The 21,209-nt window shown below is 41.2% G+C and overlaps 1 protein-coding gene and 1 pseudogene across 3 annotated transcripts in view; both read right to left on the reverse strand.

Annotated features, from left to right (window-relative positions):
• Positions 1-21,209, reverse strand: part of Rnf130 (ring finger protein 130) — a 107,982-nt gene that overhangs the window by 7,955 nt on the left and 78,818 nt on the right. The window contains exons 7-9 of one of the 3 annotated variants that reach the window (XM_051180823.1): positions 20,805-21,009; positions 17,415-17,508; positions 10,627-10,824 (exon numbers count right to left, since the gene is read on the reverse strand). In XM_051180823.1, the coding sequence (XP_051036780.1) occupies positions 10,809-10,824; positions 17,415-17,508; positions 20,805-21,009 (315 nt within the window). In that variant the 3' untranslated portion in view covers positions 10,627-10,808. Of the gene's footprint in view, positions 1-10,626; positions 10,825-17,414; positions 17,509-20,804; positions 21,010-21,209 lie in introns of those variants that run through there. The other 2 variants (XM_051180825.1, XM_051180824.1) reach the window with 2 other exon arrangements.
• LOC127219358 (60S ribosomal protein L23a-like) lies at positions 1,562-1,930 on the reverse strand (annotated as a pseudogene).

The raw sequence follows: 21,209 nt of genomic DNA on the forward strand, positions 1-21,209 counted from the left end.
TTCTCCCTGGAGAAAACCATATCCAGACTTCTTTAAAAGAGGAAACTTTTTCTTTTAGAAGACAGTATTTGCTATGTAGTCCCGACTGGCCTTGAACTCTGAGTGCCGAGATTAGGTTTACCCTACTAGGTCTGAGCAAAGGGTATAACTTTCAGGAATCTTCTCCCAAAACAGTATATTCTGATAGTTTTTAAGTTGTAGTGTGGACCAATTTATCATATCTTGTGGTTGATACTTTTAAATATCTATCTATCTGTCTATCTATCTATCTATCTATCTATCTACCTACCTACCTACCTACCTTCCTACCTACCTATGTACCTATTTATCTATCTATCTATCCATCCACCAATCATCCATTTGGTTTTTCTAGGCAGTGTCTCTTTATTTAGCCTTGGCTGTCCTGGAACTTACTATGTATATGACACTGACCTTGAACTTACCCAAATCTACCTGCCTCTGTCTCCCAAATGCTGGGACTAAAGGCATGGGCCACCAGCTCAGTTTGTGCATTTTAAAAGCCATAATTAACTCTTTGCCAAAACCCAAAGTTTTTGAAGATACTCAATTTTACCTTCCGGAAGCTTCTTTGTTTAGCCTTTCATATTTAGGTTCACGGTTCATTTCATTTAAATTTCAAATATGGTGGGGATTTGGATTCTTTCCCCCCTGTACAGATATCAGCCAACGTGGCACTACCTTGCATAGGCCCTCCTGCTCCCGTGCCACTGTCCCTAGATGCACAGTGCTCAGGAGTTGCACTGGGATTCTCCTGGTCTTTCCTTGCATCAGCACTGCACGATCTCAACTGCTCCTGGTTTATGCAGTCTTTGTAAGTCCTCCTGCTTATCTGCCCCTCCGGATGGTCTTTGCATTCTTGCCCTTTTCATTTCCATACACATTCTAGAATTTAGCAAATTTGTCAAATATGCTGCTCCACACTTGCCTCCTGGAATCTTAGGGAACCTTCAGTGGGTCTGAAGATTAATATGAGGTAGTACTGAGTCTTTTCATTCTCCAACTTATTACTTTCCTTCTGTTGGGTCACCTTGAATGTCTCATTAATACACAACGGCTTTCTGTGTAAAAGTCCTGCATTTTCTCTTAGACATATTCCTTCATATGGTGTCTATTTGATACTCTTGTACACATATCTTTTTGAAAATTTCAATTTTAATTGCTTTTTGTTGGTTATATTATTTTAAAAAGACAGGATCTTGTGGACTGGGTGCAGAACTGCTGGGTCAGATGGCCCTCCTCCCTCAGCCTGGATTGCTGGTTCATGCCATTGGGCCTGGCTTGGTACCGATGTATAACTGATTCTGCTAAATTTGCTTATTCATTTTAAGAGCTAGACTGTAGGCTTCATGGGATTTTCTCAAGTTGTCTGTGAATGGTGGTAGTCTTTTTTTTTTTTTTTTTTTTTTTTTTTTTAACGGTGAAAAAAGTGTATATTTGGAATTAGCCTGCTGGACTCAGTTTAGATGATCCCTATTTTGTTGGCAACATTCAGAGCATCATAATCGGGAGCCAAGTGAACATACTCCTTCTCTCGGAGACGTCAGGCCTTATGAGGGGTGTTGACTTTGGCCACATCAATGTCATAGAGTTTCTTCACAGCCTGTTTGATCTGGTGTCTGTTGGCCTTGACGTCCACAATGAACACAAGTGTGTTGTTGTCTTCTATCTTCTTCATGGCTGAGTCAGTGGTCAGGGGGAATTTGATGATGGCATAGTGGTCAAGCTTGTTTCTCCAGGGCGCGCACTTCCTAGGGTATTTGGGCTGCCTCCCAAGCCAGAAGGTAGGTGACATGTGGATCTGTTTGTGGCTGTGGATGCCTTTCAGCATTGCCTTCTAGGCTTTCAAGGCCTTCACTTTGGCTTCATCTTTGGGAGGGGCAGGAGCTTCCTTCTTTGCTTTCGGTGCCATCTTGGCGAAAAGGCGAATGGTGGTAGTCTTATTTCTTCTTACTCTTTACTTACACCTTTCATCTCTTTTTCTTGCTTTACCAAAATGGCTAATGCTACCAACGGGTAGGGAGAGAGCCACAGCAGGTACATGTACTCAAAGAGTCTGAAGGAGCATGCTGTAAGCACGATTCTTCTAGTCATTTTAAAACACATTACCAGGTTCAGACACTGCTATGAAAGTACTCTGCTCTTTGTCACTAATAGCTCATTTTTTCTCTTTCAAGATCTGGCATGTGTAATAAATGTTGCATTAGTGATTTGCTATGTGCTGTTTACGCATAGGGAGAAGCTGGCTCTGAAGGCAGGGTGGCCACACCCACCCACGTCCAGAATGGGAGGGGTGGGGGCTGCCTTCTGAGAAAGGTAAAGAGAGCAACAGGACAGCCCAAGAGTGAGGATGCCACATCCTAGGGAACAGGATAAATGGTTAGTCTTAGCAAAAACACTGTATTGAACATGTGGGTGGGGGGGGAGGTAAGGAGCAAAGAATTCCTAGGCTGATTCAGCACAAAGCACAAAAGACTCAGTTACTGTATATCCATGATGCAGGAATGCCAGAGAGCTGACTGAAAGTGCCACGGAGGTTGGAGACTCCAGTGGACTGCTTGTTGCTCAGACTTTTCCAGGTAGGTCTGCTGGATGGTGAAGTACCTGATCTAACATCTATGCCCTTCTGATGTTCACTGATTGCTTTTTGACCCCCTGCTTGCTGTGTATTTGACGACTTCATTTGGAACAGAAATCACAGTTTTGTAGGTCATTCTCTATGAAACAGCTTAGAATTTTAGCAATTTCTCCCCTATAACTATTAAGATAAAAAACACAACCTTCCACTTTTTCCCCCATCAATGAATTCAAGCATACTCATCTTCAAAACCAAAGATGGCCAGGTATGTTGGTACATGGTTGTAATCCCAGCACTTGGGAGACAGGGTTGCTGTAGTCAAAGCCAGATGGGATACCAGTAAAATCCTATCTCAAAAGAAACGCGCAGACACACACAGACAGACTAGACACATACACACACACACTGATAAACTCTTAGGTTTTCCTACTTACATGTTGTCAAGATTCTTTCCCCTAATATTTTGTTTAAAACGCCTGAATCTTGGGAGCTGGGATGTCTGCTCTTCCAGAGGACCTCAATTTGACTCCCAGCACCCACATGGGAGGTCCTAACTACCTGGAACTCCAGTTCCAGGGGATCCAATACCTTCTTCTGTCCTCTGGGCACCAGGCATGCAAGTGGTACACAGATGTAAATGTAGGTAACACACACACACACACACACACACACACACACACACACACACACACACACATTAAAAAAACCACTTGCATCTATATTTGCAAAATAAACCTGTTTTCTCTTTGAACTATGGTTAATTTATACTGGTGCTGTGCTGATCACAAAAACACTCGTAAGGTTTCCCTTTTTCTATACTTCCTTAAATGTCACGAAGAATTCTCCAGCGAAATCTTCTAAACCTTAGGATTTTCTTTGAGGAATAATTTTAACTTATGGGTCCAATGGATTACTTGGATGTTGGTGAGTTTAATATCCTAATTCTTATCAATTTTGATATCTGTTCTGAAATGCATTTATCAACATTTGATTTTCAGAATTTATTGACCAATTTCTCATAACTTTTATAATTATGTTTAAGGATTTGTATTTTCTATTAATGTGTTTGTGTTTGTATGAGTGTATGCCATATGCCACATGACTGCAGGTGCCCAAAGAGGCCAAACAGGGTGTCAGATCCCTGGAGCTGGAGTAAGTGGGATGAACATGAAGTGCTGTTAGCTATTGCTACAGCCCCCATCACAACTTAAAATTGTGGCAAAAAGTACTAACAGGTCTGGTGGTGGTGGTGCATACCTTTAATCTCAGCACTTGAGGCAAAGGCAGGCTGATCTCTGTGAGTTCGAGGCCAGCCTGGTCTACAAAGCAAGTTCCAGGACAGCCAAGGCTACATAGACAAACCCTGCTGTCTTGGTCAATAAAAAACATGTCAGTACACATGGAGCACTTTTACACTGTTATGAGTGCAGTCTCTAGGATTGTTTTCAACCTGCAAACCTATTCTCCTGTTTCTTTTAAGTTTTTGATGTGTACATTCTGTAGTGATGTGCTTTTTCATTCCTAGTATTGGGTATTGGTGTCTCCTTGATCAGAACATTAATTTCATGACCATTGTAAACAAATGCCTTTGTGCTTGACTATGCATTTGTCCTCCATTTATTTATAGTCTTTATATTTCATTGAGTTTAGTTTGCTGTTCTTGAGAGAAATGCCTAGAACACTGGCTTCTAGCCTTTCTTGACTCGTGGTCAGGTTTCTAACATAAATAGCTGCATCATACAAGTTTTAAGACATTATTAGTATTTTTAACCATCACTTAAAATTACACATTATTCCTTTTTCTGTTGTCTATTTTTTTTCTGAATTTCCATTTGTAGTAATTTTTTTTATGTATAAAAATGTTTGGTTTTTGATGAGTTCATCTATGTTAGCCAGGATCCTCCTGTCTCAGCTTCCTAAATGCTGGAGTTGCCTGCTGTACTTTGCCCAACTCAGCCTAAGTCATAAATGCTTACACCTTAGAATGTCTAGTGACCTAGTGATAATAGCTTATGGTACAATAAAAATTTAATAATTCATCGGCAGCTTTCCAGGATCTTCAGATGAAGCAGATCCAAGGTTGTTTCCACTTCTTTTGATGAAATTTAAAAAAAAAAATCACAAAGTGAAGGCAGAGTCTTCTGCTCAGTGGTATCCAATAAACGTACTAAATAACTCAAAGACTTAGTAAAGTTCAGTAATTTGTTCAGAAAGGCTAGGGAGTGTATTCAGTTGGCCAGAATGATAACCTAGCATGCATGGGGCCCTGGGTTTGAGTTCTACCACTGGGAGAAAGATGGCAGGAAATTCAGGAGGTCAAGCTCACCCTTAGCTACATATCAAAGTTGAGACCAAAATGGAGTACCTGAGGCTCCAACTCAAACAACAAAAGCAGCTCTAAACGTTTTACTATGGAAGCATACTCTGAAGTTTAACAGTGGCTTACAAATCTAGTGTCCTGGCTCTTGTTTAAAAACCTAGAAAAATTATAATGCTCAAATCTGCTCATTTTAGAAAGGCTCCTGGGGCACTGGTATTGGGCTCCAGGAAGGGGATGCCTACCTGCTAACAGGTTTTATTTCCTTCAATTTTCTCAGCACAATGTCCACCCTAACTACAAGCCCTGCTACCCCCGGTCAAGCTACATGACTAGAGGTGGAAATTTAGTTTGATACTGTGCCTCAGACTTAATGGTCACGACCTGGGTGGAAGCAGCATGACCAGGGGTTCCACAGCTTTCCTCACTAACAGTGGGAGTGGGGAGTGAGCCTTTCTAAGAGTCCAAGTATTGGCTGTAATTCTCCCCGACACAGGGACCTCTTGCTCTTTCCTGGTGCTGAGCACAGCTCGGTCCTCCACACCCACTGTGTGAGCTGGGAGGAAAGGCAGTGGATCCGATGGTCCCAGACATCAAAGACGAGCTGGAACACCTTAGAGGCCCAGGGCCTTTCTTAGGCTGACTATGCCTGGCAAAGCCTCCCCCTTTTCAATACTAGGAAGGTGTAGCAAGTCTTTCTTTGTCTTGCCAGCCAGCTCCCAAATAATGACACAGAAACTTCAATTATGAAGGCTGGGCCTATAGCTTAGGCTCTTATAACTTAAATTAACCCATTTAATCTATGTTCTGTCAAATGGAATTATCTGTCTCTTATCTTGTGCTTCCTGGTTCCTATCCCATGTGCCTAGATTCCTCCTCCTCTTCCTTTCTCTCCCTGGAAATCCTACCTGCCTCACTATTGACCATTCAGCTTTTTATTTACACCAATCCCAGCAATATACCTCCATGCAGGGTACAAATATCCCACGACAGAAAGGCCTTTGTAGGACCAGCTTTCTTTTTATAAAGGGACGAAATGAAGACACTGAGCCACATCATATACCAGGCACCTCCACAGACACCATTTCCCCAGTCTTCCAAGCCCTGTGTACTGCTACAGCAACTTTTACTCACTGGTGAGGAGACTGAGGTTGGAGGAAGTGCAGCAAGTCAGGCAGGGGTTGGGCCAGGACTCATGCTTGTCTGCTACACATTCTGATGCGCAGATTAAATCAACATGAAGTAGACACTGGTTTGCATGTCAGCTTTAGCTTGGGACACAGGTGAAGCACACAGGAGAGACAGCACAGATTCAGTTTACCTTGCTCAAAGCTACACCTGGCTGGACAGGAACCTAATGCCACAGGCTGTCTATCCCTACGTCCAAATGGGAGAGTCCCAGACCAAAGCTGAGCTGAGATGCATTTATACCCACAAGTAAACAGAGTGAAAAAGTGAGTAGATACTAAAAGGTCCTTTTGTTTGTTTGCTTTTGGCTGTTTGTTGCCATTAAATCCTATTCTTAAACTCTTCATAAAGAATTTAGTACAGTATAACCAAACAATTGAAAAGGTTAAAAAGTTAAGGACACTTTGGGATCTTTTCTCTGTATTTAAAACATCTAAATGGAGAACTCTGCTAGCAAAAAGGAAATGAGGCTTGATTTCTCTGGGCTTAATGACTTCAGCTGCCTTTGGCCCAACATAGGACCAGGAGACTCTGCAAAGGCCTCTTTTGACACGTTTACCAACCGAAGCCAGGGAATCTTTGATATAACTTTTTTTTGTTTTTGTTTTTTTGTTTTTTGAGACAGGGTTTCTCTGTGTAGCTCTGGCTGTCCTGGGACTTGCTGGCTGGCCTTGAACATGGAGATCCACCTGCCTCTGCCCTTCAAATTTTGGGATTGAAGACATTCACCACCACCACTGGCAACACAGAGAATTCTTTTCTTTCTTTCTTTCTTTCTTTCTTTCTTTCTTTCTTTCTTTCTTTCTTTCTTTCCTTCCTTCCTTCCTTCCTTCCTTCTTTCTTTCTTTCTTTCCTCTCTTTTTTTTTTGAGACAGGGTTTCTCTACGTAGCTTTGTACACCAGTCTGACCTCAAACTCAGAGATTCACCTGCTTCTGCTTTCTTGAGTGCTGGAATTAAAGGCATGCACCACCACTGCTCGGCGACACAAAGTATTCTTAAGAACGTTTATTTTTTTGGTTAGAAAAACTAAAGCAAAAATGATGAATGTTTTACTCATTACAAAAGTTTCCCCAAGGATTTAGAGCCAGAATAACCGTTCCATCCTAAATATGGTCATTTTCTAAGTTTTAAGATAGTAAGAAATTATTCAAATTTATATATTAACTCTATTCATATTATGTCTACTTAAAAAAAACTTCATTTTGCTAATTCTGTTTTGGGCTCAAAGGAACAAAAACCACATTTTAATGTGGAACACACACACACACACACACTCTCTCTCTCTCTCTCTCTCTGTCTCTCTCTCTCCACTACTTTCTTTGCTACTGAGATCACAATTAGGACATGAAAACCTGATACCAGTCAAATATCAAAGCTACAAATTACCAGGTCCTTACATCAGTTACTGATGACTACTTTGTAGTCTCAACCTTTAAGCTTACTCCTTTTTATCTTCTAGATTTTGCCAAAATTATGCATCCGGATTCAATAGTCCTGATTTTCAAAGAAGCAGTATGTGATGCTACAAACTCAGAATATGTGAGGAGAGAGGAGGTACTTCAAACTAGCAGAGATGGCAACACTGCTGTCTGAGGTCCTCCCTTTCCCAACAACTGCTCTGAAACAGCTAATCACAAACGAGAAATGGGAAAGGTAGAATTAGCTTTGATTTCCATTGGAATGAAATCAGGTGGCAGGGACTATACTATTAATTCACAAAAAAAGCACTCCCAGGAAGAAACCAACTGTACCAGGGAAGATGTCAGCTCAACAAACCCTTCTGTTAGAGAATAAGGTCATCTGGCAGCTGTCAAGAAGGCCCTTTAACCAGTAGGAATGGAATGCGCAAACTGTACGGGTTAAACATTTCTCCAATGACAAAAGAACTCCGAAGTACATGGAGTAAAACCTAACAGGATGGAAGGGAGAAGCTAAGACAACAGCAGCTGAAGACTCAAACCAACCTTTTAAACTGGTAGAACAGACAGAAGAGAAGCAAGCAAAGAGGAGAACTGAACACAACCAACCAGATACTACAGACACCTACAGGGCACTGTGTCTAGTAACAGTGGAATACAGGCCCTCTCAGGTGACACTGAGCAGCCTCTGTGACAGATGTGGTGTGCTATTAAGGAAGCTTTGGAATAGTAAACAGTAAAAATCACAAAAACTCTTCACCTTCTTCAGTCAACCAATGGATCTGGGAGAATTTAAGATGAAGTTGGAAATTTACAACAGATTTGGATAACCTACAAATATGTAGGGTTTAAACAATATAACTGCTAAGTAACCAGTGTCAAAGGAATCACAGAGGAAAGTAGAGATTAGTAAATAAAAACAAATATGGTTAGGCAAAATAGGACTTGGGGGAGATTTCTGGCTACTAGCATCTATATGCTACAAAGAAGCCAAGCATGCACTGGCAATCCCACCTACTCCGAATACTGAGACAGAAGGGTCACTGAGCTCATGAGTTTGGGCCAGCCTGGGAACATATGGAGACATTGTTTCCAGACAAAACAAAACCCCTGAATACTAGAAAGTCCTCAAAGACCAAAATAACTTAAATCTTTCACAGAAAGAAGGAAGAAGGAGGAAGGAGGAAGGAGGAAGGAGGAAGGAGGAAGGAGGAAGGAGGAAGGAGGAAGGAGGAAGAAGAAGAAGAAGAAGAAGAAGAAGAAGAAGAAGAAGAAGAAGAAGAAGAAGAAGAAGAAGAAGAAGAAGCCGCCGCCACTGTCCTGGTGCATGCCTTTAATCCTGGCACTTCAGAGGCAGAGGCAGTACAGAGTGAGATCCAGGACAATGAAGACCATGGCTAGAGGAAGAGAGGGCGAGTGACTGAGTGTGTGAGCACCAGTGAGTATAGGGACACACACCCCTGAGAACACTAGTTAAACTTGAAACTTTCTAGAAAGAATAGCCTGGTCCATATGGGGTCACAGCATCTAAAGAACTACCATCAGTAATTACACACTTCCCAAATACAGAACACACTTGTGAGGCCAGCATTACAACAATACCAAAGCAGAACAAAGATAAAAGAAGAAAACTTTAGAGCAGCATCTCTTATAAAACTGAAGAAACCATCAGCAAAATTCTAGCAAACTGGACCCTTACAGTAAGATTATCCTAGACTATAAGGTTGGTTCAGTATATGGAAAAACAGTGTAACAGTTGGGATTTATAGTAACTGTTGACAGTGTTTGGGAGGATTGTAGTTATGAGGTCATCCTGGGTTGCATAGCCAAATACTGTCTCAAAAAAAAAAAAAAAAGTCAATAACATATGCTATGTTAATATGGGGCAAAATACTGCAAGATCATTGCAACAGACATAGGAAACAACCAATACCCTAAAAAACTGATCAAGTCCTGTGATAAAAATACTCCATAACCTAGGGCTACATTACTTTCTCAACACGATGAAGGGTAAATAATCTAAGAATTCCTATAGGTTACTTAATACACAATGCAGATAAGCTGTAATCTTTCTTCTACTACCAAGATTGTGGAAATCAGTTTATATCCTTTATGTCCAACCACCTGGTAATGTGAAGTCCTACCTAAGGAAGAACAAGCCAGAAAATAGACTGTAAAAGATACATAAAAGACCCCTATGTTCAAATGACATAATCTTGTACATAGAAAATCCTAAAGATTAGTTAAGTTCAGCAAGGTTGCAATAATAGCATACAAAAATAAATCACATTCCTAGAGGAATGAAGTATTGCTACATGATACAACATAGATGACACCCTGAGAGCAAGATATAAAAGACAATGTATTATAAGACTATATTCATATGAAGTGCTCAGAATAGGTACACAGAGAAACATGCAGTAGACTTATAGCTTCTGGGGCTGGCAGGAATGACGTTTTCTTGTGGGTGATAAAATATTCTGGAATTAAGCAACCTGTGATGGCTTCATGGCCTGTGAATACCCACAGAAACACGATTATTTTAGGGATGCTAAGGGGGAAAGACAAGAATTTACCGCTCTGAGAGTTTATAAATACCACCCTTTAAGCATGCAATATGACAAGACAGCTTAACATTTTCTTCAATAAGGCAAAAATATTTCATTACCACATGCTGAAAAGACTCTCAGCTAAGTACATACCAAGTAAAGAAATACCTTGGGTTGGAAGTCCTTACAACTCATTCTCTCACCCCACAAACTTAATTTATTGAGCACTTACTACATGAAAAGCACACTCCCAGACATGGGGATACGATGGGAGCAGCAGCTCAAAGTTCTCAGTGTGGTGCTTAAGTGCTAGTGAAGGGGTATGGACCACAAACAAAGGAAGGAGAAGTTAGCAGCGTGGACAGCATCCTGAAGAAAATAAAACGGAGTAAGTCAGCTGAGCACCGAGGGAGCAGAACCTCACAGGATATCTCTGCTCTGCCCAGGTTAAATACCGGCAGCCACGCTGTCCCTGCTCTCTCATGAAGTCGTGAGCACATTCTATATGTGGTATCAAAATCAGCCTCCGAAACATACATTGGTGAAGGACACTTGCAACACGGTAATTTTATTCTATTATTTATTTATTTTAATACAAAGCTTTGGCATTAGCAATTTTATGAAAAAATAAAATGTACTAAAAATAAACGCTTGTGTGGCATGATTGGTAAATGATGCACAAAAATAGGTTCTTTTTTCCTTCAAGGCAATCAGTCAGAAAGCAGTGTTTTTCATTCTTCAAAACCATTCTACCCTATGGAATAAAAGGGAAAACAGAGATCATTAATTAGTTAAAGGCTGGTTGTCAACATTCTAAAACAACAGAGATGTGATCCTAACTACAGGGTGGGCTGGGGATGTCCCCAGCCCTAGAGTTTGCCTGGGACTAGCAGTTTCTGAGCAGTAGTAATTTCAGAAATGCTTTAATATTCCCAGAATGAATACAGGAGAAGATAGGCTACTGGTGCCTTGTTTTAACACACAGGGGTAGCTGTTGTCCAAGCAGGTTTTGTAGCTGCTGTTTGTATACATGCTGCTCTTTACCACTCTAGACTACCACGCTATTTGAAAGAGCTGAAGAGCACAGACCTCAGGGATGTGCAATGTTCTGTTCCAGGCATCTCTCACATTCTGGATGTAGAGTGTTACCTTAACGTCTCTGTAACAGGTGCTAAAGAGTGCCTACAGTCTTGAAAGGTTTCCTGGTGCCCCCAGGATTCTGCTGTCTTCTTTGCAGCCCCTGGCTCTATAAGACCACTCTAGCTTCCTGGCCCTTTGTACTTGGCTTATTCCCTAAGCAGGGCCTCCCTACCACATGCTGGGTCATTCCCACTACCCTAAATCATGTCATCAGTTTTGATCTTTTCCTCTGTGCTGAGGATTCCTGCTTCAAACCACTTGACCTTTGGCTATCATACAACTCTCCAGTGCCTCTCATTTCCTCCCTACTATGTGATTCCTTCCCTCAATTCTGACTTTTACCTAACTTTCTGCCTCCATTCTCTTCCTTCAAAGAAACAGCTCAGCCACCATGAAAAGCCGCACTATTGTAAGAACAAGGTCTGAATCCTGTGGTCTGCCTGCTCCCAGAACGACTGACTACTTCAGGTGGATGCATCAAACCACACACTCCCGAACCTGCTCTGTGCCCCTCACTTTGTGCCCCTTTCTCTTGTGAGGCTCCTTGGTGCAAAAGCAGCAGCTCTCTCGGGCGTGGCCCAAAGTGCACACCTCCTTTCTGCTTCTTTCCTCACTCCCAAGTCCTGCAGGGAAGGTTAGGTCTCTGAACTCTCATTCTCCTGAGGCTAGTGCCTAGTGAGCATTGAGGCACACATTACAACAATTTTTCTGGAAAAAGATCTGGTGTGAACAAAAAGCACTGTTCATAAGCGCCTCTGCTCATTTCTCACAGTCCCCACTGAAGGTGCCACATCTTCCTTGTAGTACCTCCTCAGAAAAACTGGATATCATGAGATAGAAGGGCTTTTTAGGAACATAGAAACATTAGGTCCTTCTGAGGAAAAGGAAAATGGCCACTGCAGAGACCAAAGGTAACTATTGCTTTGTTTCAGACTGTGGATTCTCGTTACAACTGGAGCCCTCAGTGTTCCGGGGCCGGGGGCAGCCAGGTCAAGCAGTATAGAGAGGTACTGGCCTGCATCCCACCCTCTTTCCTAAGCATTTATCAGGGACCATGCAATCCCTCTGAGCCTCAGGACTCCTCTGTGTCTAAATACTCTACATTGGTTAAAAGAGAATAAACAGGAAAAGAAGGAAGATGACCCATTCCCAGCATACACCTCAGAAAAGAATGTTAAATATTCATGGTAACATAAAAAACGGAGACAGAAGCCAGGCGCTGGTGACGCACGCCTTTGATCCCAGCACTTGGGAGGCAGAGGCAGGAGGATCTCTGTGAGTTGGAGGTCAGCCTGGTCTACACAGCAAGTTCCAGGACAGGCTCCAAAGCAATACAGAGAAACCCTGTCTCAAAAAAACAAAAAAAAAAAAAAAAAAAAAAAAAAAAAAAAAAAAGGCGGATGCTAGTTTGACTAAGAGTATTTGACTGACTGAAAAAGTAAACATGTAGAGTTCTTGATTAGTGTTTCCCAAATTGCTCCTGAAGTTAATTTGGAACTGTACAACGTATATTAACAGGAAAATAAAGTACAGACAGCTTACATCACAGGATGTGGCAAGCAGTAAAGGCCACTTTTGTTTTAGTCATATCTGAGCAAGTGCTAGGTCACAAAGCCAAATAGATCTCACTTCGGGAGATGGGGGAAAAGAAGGCCATGCAAGAGGCAACTAGAAAGCAACCCCAATCCTTGTCACATGGGCTCTGATCCCACCCAGCAGCACTCAAAGGGAGACCTGCCTCTCAGAACCCTAAACTGTACCTCCCGAGTGAATAGCCAGGCAACAGTTGGCAAACTCATTAGCTTACCAGTTATCCATATGGACAACTCTGCCCCATAGAAAGCTGTTTTCTTCCATTAAATCCACCATGCCTCAGGGCTCTAGAACTCTAGTAAGCCTCACACTCTTGCACTGGCTATGCAGTATGAGGCTACTGTGGGCACAGAGGTAGCTCTTCCTTTTTCTAGGAGTCCTTGGGACACCTCTCACCTCCTTTTTCCTCCTTTCTAAGCAAAGACATCTAACGATTCTATTTTCTGACCCTTTAATATCAATACTTTGCTGTCAATGTTCTAAGACAGAAGCCTAACTAGCTGGCTGTGGTGGTGCACTCTACAAAGCAAGAGTTCTGGATAGAATTCAGAAATACTTAGTGCAGAGGAAAACAGAGTCAACAACTGCTTTTATCTGGTTGATAAATGTCTACAACCACACCTGGAAAGCTCACCGGAGCTATCAGGGGGCATGGGACCCATTTACCTGCTGAAGAGTCTAGAAGCCAGGGCTTCTCAGTATTAGGTCCCAGCACAGAAGCATCTTTCTACATACTTGATCACATTAATCTCATCATATGTATTTCCTGCTGCCCAGACCAATGAGAAAACCCTGAGTTGAGTACATATCTGTGACACATAGCTGGGCCCTAAATATATAGTCCAACTTTCTACTCAAAAATCTCTCCTACATCATCTTCTTATATGTACCCCAAATACAAAGAAGAATGAGAATATTTTTCTCACAGTGAGGGAACGATATCCTAAATATAAGTTGGCACATGCTGGGCTTTCATAAGGCTCATCTAAATAACAGCAACGAAGCTCCCTTTGAATGAAGTTCAACAGTCTTGTTGATATAGGTACTGAGAATCACAAGTGTGAGAAAGAAGCTAAAGTCTAAGTACTTTTGCTTTGCATTTCACTTCTTTGACCATCGTCCTGTTTGTATCTGTAGTCTCCAATTTATCCACATTTGTTCGCAGTGTTAAAGCTTTTAAAGCACAATTAGTTACAGAAGAGTACTTAACTAAATAAGTACTCTTTCACTGAACAGAAGGACTCCAAATTACACAGACTTCTGATGTAGTCAATAGCATTGAATCCTTGAAAAACAGTACCTGTAATTAAGGTTGAGTGTTGTGCCCCTGCCTGAGCTGCTGCTCCCTGGTGGTCATCAATGTACTTACAGCAAAGTACATAGGGGGCATGGACCAGCCTGGGTTCTGTAACCTGTCCATACTGCTTGCTCTTGCCTACAGGGTTTTGTGAATGAATAGCACTGCTGAAGGTGTTAGGAAAGAAAACTGCCCTCACAGGTGTATCTGTGCTAGGGTTATTCTCAGTTTCCAGTCACTAAAATAGCACCCTGCAAATGGACAGGTTAACCCAGGATGATTACAATTAGAAAGGACCTCATTTTGGCTATAAATTTATTGGTAGGTAAGGGCAAAATAATTACAGAGATTTAAAAATCCATGAATAAAGAATTTAAAAACCAATAACTTTGTTGTTTTTGTTTTTTGAGACAGTTTTTCAGTGTAACAACCTTGGCTGTCCTGGAATTCTCTTTGTAGACTAGGCTGACCTCAAACTTGCAGAGATAAACCTGCCTCTGCCTCCCGAGTGCTGGGTTTAAAGACATGCACCACCATACCCAGCCTGCTAAAAAACTTTTATCTGGAATAAAATAGTGTAGGAATTTCCACCAACCTTTTAGAGAGACACTGGCATAGAACGACTGATCTTTATCTCCCACAATAAAATGGTCTTAAAAAATAATCAAGTGATTCATGCTTGGAAAAACAACAAAACCCCCAAATCACACAGAAGCTCATAGTGGAGAGGAAAGCATCCTAAAAATATAACCTAAGATACTCACCACTAATATTTTGGTGACTTTCTTTTCATTTACCTTCAGGTGTGTACACACACACATGTGCACATGCACACACACACTCACTCAATTTTCTCTCTAAATGGGATTATGAGTACTGTTCTTTAGGATGGTTTTGAAGGCAAAGAAGTAATAGTCAATGAACAACTGCAAATCAACTATTTACAAAGGCTAATGGGAGAAGGGTTGACTAAGACATGGCTATGAAGACCCATGACTTTGACTCTGAGTAATGCATTCAGGCATGGAACTGAAGCAGTGTGACCCAGGCATTCTCTGAAGTTTCTGAAGAACAGACTGAGCATCTGGGAAGATGCCAAGTGAGTAAGAGGACCATTATGTTGTCTAGTAATTCTATACAAGTGCCCAGAGCATCACTATTTATACTGGTTGTTACTTGTAGTTCAATTTTTAAAAATATTTAATTATATTTACTTATTTTATATGCTGGTGAGTGTGTGTGCATGTGGTGTTTACAGTGGCATGTATGTGGAGGTCAGAGGACAGCTTGTATGAATTATTTTGTTCCACAAGGTAGATTCTGTGACTATACTCGAGTCAGGCTTAGCAGCAAGTACCTTTACCCATTGAACCATCTCACCAGCTCCCTCACTGGTAAAATCTTAAGTACTGGGCTTTGCCGGGCGGTGATGGCACACACCTTTAACCCATGCACTCAGGAGGTAGAGGCAAGTGGGTCTCTGTGAGTTTGAGGCCATCTTGGTGTACAGAGTGAGTTCCAGGACAGCCAGAGCTACAGAGTGAGAACCTGTCTTGAAAACAAAACAAAACAAAACAAAACAAAAACAAAAAACAAAACAAACAAAAAAAAGAACTGGGCTTATTATCTAGCTTGATGGGGATATAGCAAGACTAGTGGCTACAGACCAAACAATGACTTCATTTTGAATGGAAGTGTTTTTGAAATCATGGGCACTCAGAGTTTTTAATTATAATTTATCTATTTCTTTGCCTATGTGCATATGTACATATGTCATGGTGTGTATGTGTGTAGGTCAGAGGACAATTTGTGGAAATTGGATTGAACTCAGGTCATCAGGCTTGGCAGCAAGCATCTTCCCTGCTGAGCCACCCCCCTGGCCCCAGATGGCCCTCTTATTCACAGAACTGAAGCAGAATCTTGGCAGAATTAGTTTGGCTAACATTTATTGAGCACTTATTACGTACTAGGCACTGTGCTAAGTCCATAGCCTTATGATGTGGACTAATTATTACCTGCTTATTTTGATGATTAAAATAATGTTCAGATAATACATTTAAATGCCCAAGTCTCACAACTGGAAAATGGAGGAGTTGGGTGAGAGACAAATCTAGGTGTGACTGACTGTAAATCTGTGTTCTGATGGAAAACTGCATCTACCAGGTTCCATAGAAGTAGCTAGCTTCTGACTAACCTAATGGATAGGTAAAGACTATTCATATAAAGGGTGAAGAATGCCAATGTACCACAGTAGCCTCTCAATATGTACAGAGTCATGGATGCCAAAAGATATTTCCTGCAAGTATTTGTCAACAGATCAGGTGAGAGATAATATGTCAGGAGAAGTAAAAGTTCTGGGTTTACACAGCTGAACAATATTAATTATTCAAGGATATTGTTTACTGCTGGCAATTTAAAACGCTAGGCCATACTCCAATCTGGAGAGCACATGATGTGCACCAGTAGCAATGTAGGCTCAAATTTGGGCACTGGCCCAGGTTGTGTCTATCTAAGTAGTATGAATACTCAGGTAAAAAAAGGAACTAAATAGCAAATAACATTTAAAACAAAAGAAAACAAAACCCTTCCATTATCATATTACTGTGTAATGCTACTTCTAGAAAATCATTACATCACAAGGACCAAGATGTCTACCCTACAGTAGCCCTCATAGTGACACAGCTTCTGCCGGCATTCCTAGCTCTGTGCGTTCCTTGTGGCAGGGCCGTCTCACTATTAAGAAGCCTAACTGGTATGTATTCTTCCTTATGGGAACTGACTTGCCTTTCTATAACCTATACTGGCCTCTTTCTGCCCTTAGAGATTTTATTCTATCATCTCTACCTCCCAACAGTCTTCTGAGAGTAGTAGATTTCCTTCCCACTTCCTTTCTGTCCTTGACCATAGCAAAGAAAGGTCTTAAGTGTTTTCCCAAAGTTGACTATAGCTCCTGGTACATTCCTATGAGCACACAGAGTGGGGCTATTCCTGTCAATGGTCAGGTCATGGGCATTCTTCAAATACTGACTGTTCTGGTGTCCTGGCGTCTGCATGGTGCTGTGGATCCAGCTTGTATGTACTAAAGAGAGCCTCCAGAGCTTTGCTCATGTATGCTGGTCTTACTGAACAAAATAAACTCCCATTCTGTGTGACTAAAAGTAGATGGCTCATGAAAGAAATTATCTTGCTAACTATGATCCCATTGGGATCAGCATGAAACAGGTGGGAAGCAAAGTCTTACCACCTTCGTGAAAATTACATGTTTTCTTGGGATCATCTGGCACATGCAATCCAAAAAACAATTTGTTACTTACTCATTAGCATTCAAGCTAGCTGTGGCTCTGATGATCATGTAGCAGAGTGTGAGAGCACTGAGGAGGCCAAAACTGGCAATAATAAACCATTCTTCTGTTGACAAAGGAAAGGGAGGAAATCACTCTGGGGAGAAGATTTAAGTCAAATCGATGTCAACACTTCCCTCAAATGCAACGAAGCAGACGTCAACGAAGGTGTAAGCCAAGGCTGGCTCAAGGAAGTCAAGCAGGAGGAAGTTTGCCAGAAAGCTACTAACTAGAGAAGGTTAGTGGAAGTACTGGGAAAAGCTGCAAGGAGAAAGGAAAGCATGGCTCAACCGTTTCTTTTAGTTTAGATCCAGAAGTACACGAGGAGTGTGACCACCAAAAGGCACAGGAAAATTATGTAGGAAAACTGTACATGGACATAGCTATTACTGTGAACTTAAATGAGTGCAGAACAACCATGTTTATAATCATTTTCAAATTTCCTTTTTGCTATTTCTGCATGATTCTACTACTCAATCTTAGATAAGGTGTAGGAACATGGAGTGAGGTTCTCAAGTCTTGTGGGTGTGCTCAGCAGAAAGCTGCCCCTCCAAGTCACTCATGTTTGCATTTTCTCTTATCTATCAGTTTACTTAGAGTATCCATGCTAAAAAGGCACATCATAATTGTGCCAATAAAATAGGTTCACGACTCCTGCTGCGAAGTAAAACTGGTCCTTCTGTCTTTGTAGAAAAGTAGGAGGGTCCATGACTGACAAGGTATACAGAAGTCAAAATCAAAGTCATGCATACACGAGGTTAGAGGGAAACTAAACTGGGGCCCGAGAACCAATCTGACTTGCTCCGAAGTCATAACTATATAATGCCAAGTGTAATCTAAATTGGAATAGTTTGATAAAGTAATTCTATAAAATTTCTCTACATCTGTAAGAAGGCATGGCAAATGTTTGCATGCAAAACTGTTCCTAACAGGAACTTTTTTTCATTTTAATATTTTTAAAAAAAGATTTTTATTTATTTATTATGTATACAGTGTTCTGGCTACATGAATATCTGCATTCCAGAAGAGGGCACTAAATCTCATTACAGATGGTTGTGAGCCACCATGTGGTTGCCAGGGATTGAACTCAGGACCTCTGGAAGAGCAGCCAGTGCTCTTAACCTCTGAGGCATCTCTCCAGCCCTCCCATATTAACATTTTTTTAAAGTTAGTGAACAAAATATATCTTTCATGACTTTTATATGTAACATAGTTATTTCTTTTAAAAAGTTTTATTTTTAATTATGTCTATGTATGTACAAGTACATGTGTATGCATATGTGAGCACATGTGCCCATGTAGGCCAGAAGGTTGGGACCCCCAGAGTTGTAGTGAGGTGCCCCATGTGGGTGCTGGGATTTGAACTTGGGTCCTCAGAAAGAGTAGCAAGTGCTCCCAGACTATTTCTTAGTCTGGGTTTCACGAATCCTAAAACTTTGTAAACTGTGTGTGAACAGGCTTTTTTTTTCTAGAAAAGGCTAAAAGAACTTGCTCTCTGGGTTCCCAGGATGCTGAGCTTGTTCTATGAGCTAAATCTTCACTGTTATGTTTTGTTTATATGATTAAAATGTTTAGTGAACTCTTCATATAACACTGCAGCTGCTGCTAAATCTTGGATCACAGATTTCCTCCTCATTAGATTTAAGCTTGTCACTGAAGAGTCCATGTGGAATGCACTGTTGCACCCTATGCATGTTTTTAGCTGGGATGTTTAAAATTCAAGAGATGAATCATTACCAACAGCAAAGAGAGTAACATTCATTTTTTTCCTTTTCTTTTTAGCAATAGATGAGGCTGGTCTTGAACTCCTAATTTTTTTGCTTCTACCTCCTAAATGCTAGGAATGCTGGGATTATAGGCACGTGCCACTGTGTCCTCGCACTGAGTTGCCACCAAGCCCACCTTCTCAAAACCCTTTGATCACAGACTAGCATTTAGAAACTCCAGTCACATCTATATTGCTGAATTATGAACACATGTACCTACTTGTGTCTTTGTATGTGAGGAATACCATCACAGCAGCACCTGGCAGATCCAAGGGTACTCAGCAGCAATCTTCTGAGGCTGAGCCACCCTTATGACCGCCCACACAGTGGGTGCTGTACTTGCTTATGGTAACACAGAGATTTGTAAGGAAATGAGGTACTTAGGGTCTAGAAAATCACGTGAATTTTCTTTAATAGATGGCATGTGTAAATTCTGATAAATATTTTATTTGGTATATGAATTATTTTTATCATCAAAAGATTTTATTATCAAGATTTTGTAGACATTTTCACATAAAAATGACAAGATGTGTGCTTAATGTAGTAGGTGCTCAATAAATGCCTGATCAATGAAGGACTTATAAAAACACAATTTTAAATCACCTCTAATTTCCTTTCATACTGCTAGACCAAGTTTTGAAACTCTAGACCATAGAACCTAAATGCCAAAGTTGGAACACCATGAAATACTGCTAAGACAAGCATTGGGAAATGTGCCACACTATATAGCCACACTATATCAAAGAATAGTTTTACTTATGACGGAATGAAAGTTCTTGGCCTTCAGACAAATGGCAACCTCTGGATGGTTCAAAACCATGCATTTCCATAAAACAGACCACAGAAGCCTTAACATGTGAAGAGCAAGCTATTCCATAAACTGCTTCCCCCATGTTTGTTACTGGCTCCCAGAGGTAAGTGGAGCCTCATCAACTTTAGGCTTGAAGTCCTGGGTAAGCAGCAGCATAATTAGAAAAGGCAGCACCAGGGTGGCGACGAGAAATGGGTGAGAGGTTGTTAGATGGAAACTGCACGTAAAGAATGAAAACAGAAAAGAATTTGCTTGTTACAGGATGAATGCCTTGCCTACAACACCCATACACACACCACCAACCCACTCACACTGTATACAGACGGGCACTGCTCTCACAACAGTACATTTTTGCTTATTAACAATTCAATAATCAAGACATTTCATAACCAGCCCAGGATATTTTTTAGGTTCAAATTCTACATTAGTTTTTCACTAGGTTGTTTATAGTCTGGGAGATCATGAGCAGCAATGCTCAGCATACAACATACCAGCACAGCTGCCTGCTAGTCCACATTGTACTCCAGTGTTTCCCTTTAAAATGTCTATTTGCAATGCAATAATTTCAAAACAAGGTTTATTGAACAGCCATTAAGACAAACCTTTAAATAACCACAAAATCACCAGCATGCACATTCCTTGTTATAAAGTGGATAAATGTATACATTATCTTTTCCTTTATGAAACTGCTGGGCCATACGGCCTCAACTTTCTCCTTGACAGTCACTTCATGCCCAACACAAGCAGCAATGCTGTCTGGTGCCTGGGCAAAGGGTCCCCACTTACTTGTAACTGCAATGTTGATTTCACCCGTTCGAGGAGTGAGCTCCCCATCTTGAGGAAGAGGTGATATGCCTGAAGTTCGCAGTGGCTCAAGGCCAAGGGAACTGTCACTGCCAAGGTCACCGAGGGCTGATCTTCGGTTAACTGCTTGGGTTCTGGTGAGCCTTTCCATATCAAATGCTACATTATCAGTACATGGTAGATTTGGCTGCAAAATATTTCCAGATTAAAAATCATTATAAGAACAAGTTTATAAAATCTTCAATGTTTAACACCCACTCCAAGAACATCTCCATTCTTTTCCACATTACTCTCATATTCCTGCCCATCTATATTTCCTACTGTCATTTAAGAAGTTTTCTTCAAAGAGTCAGCTGATTCTCTCCCAAAAATGGTACAAAGGAAAAC

The sequence above is a fragment of the Phodopus roborovskii genome, unplaced genomic scaffold (assembly GCF_943737965.1).
Source record: "Phodopus roborovskii unplaced genomic scaffold, PHOROB, whole genome shotgun sequence".
NCBI classification, from domain to species: Eukaryota; Metazoa; Chordata; class Mammalia; order Rodentia; family Cricetidae; genus Phodopus; species Phodopus roborovskii.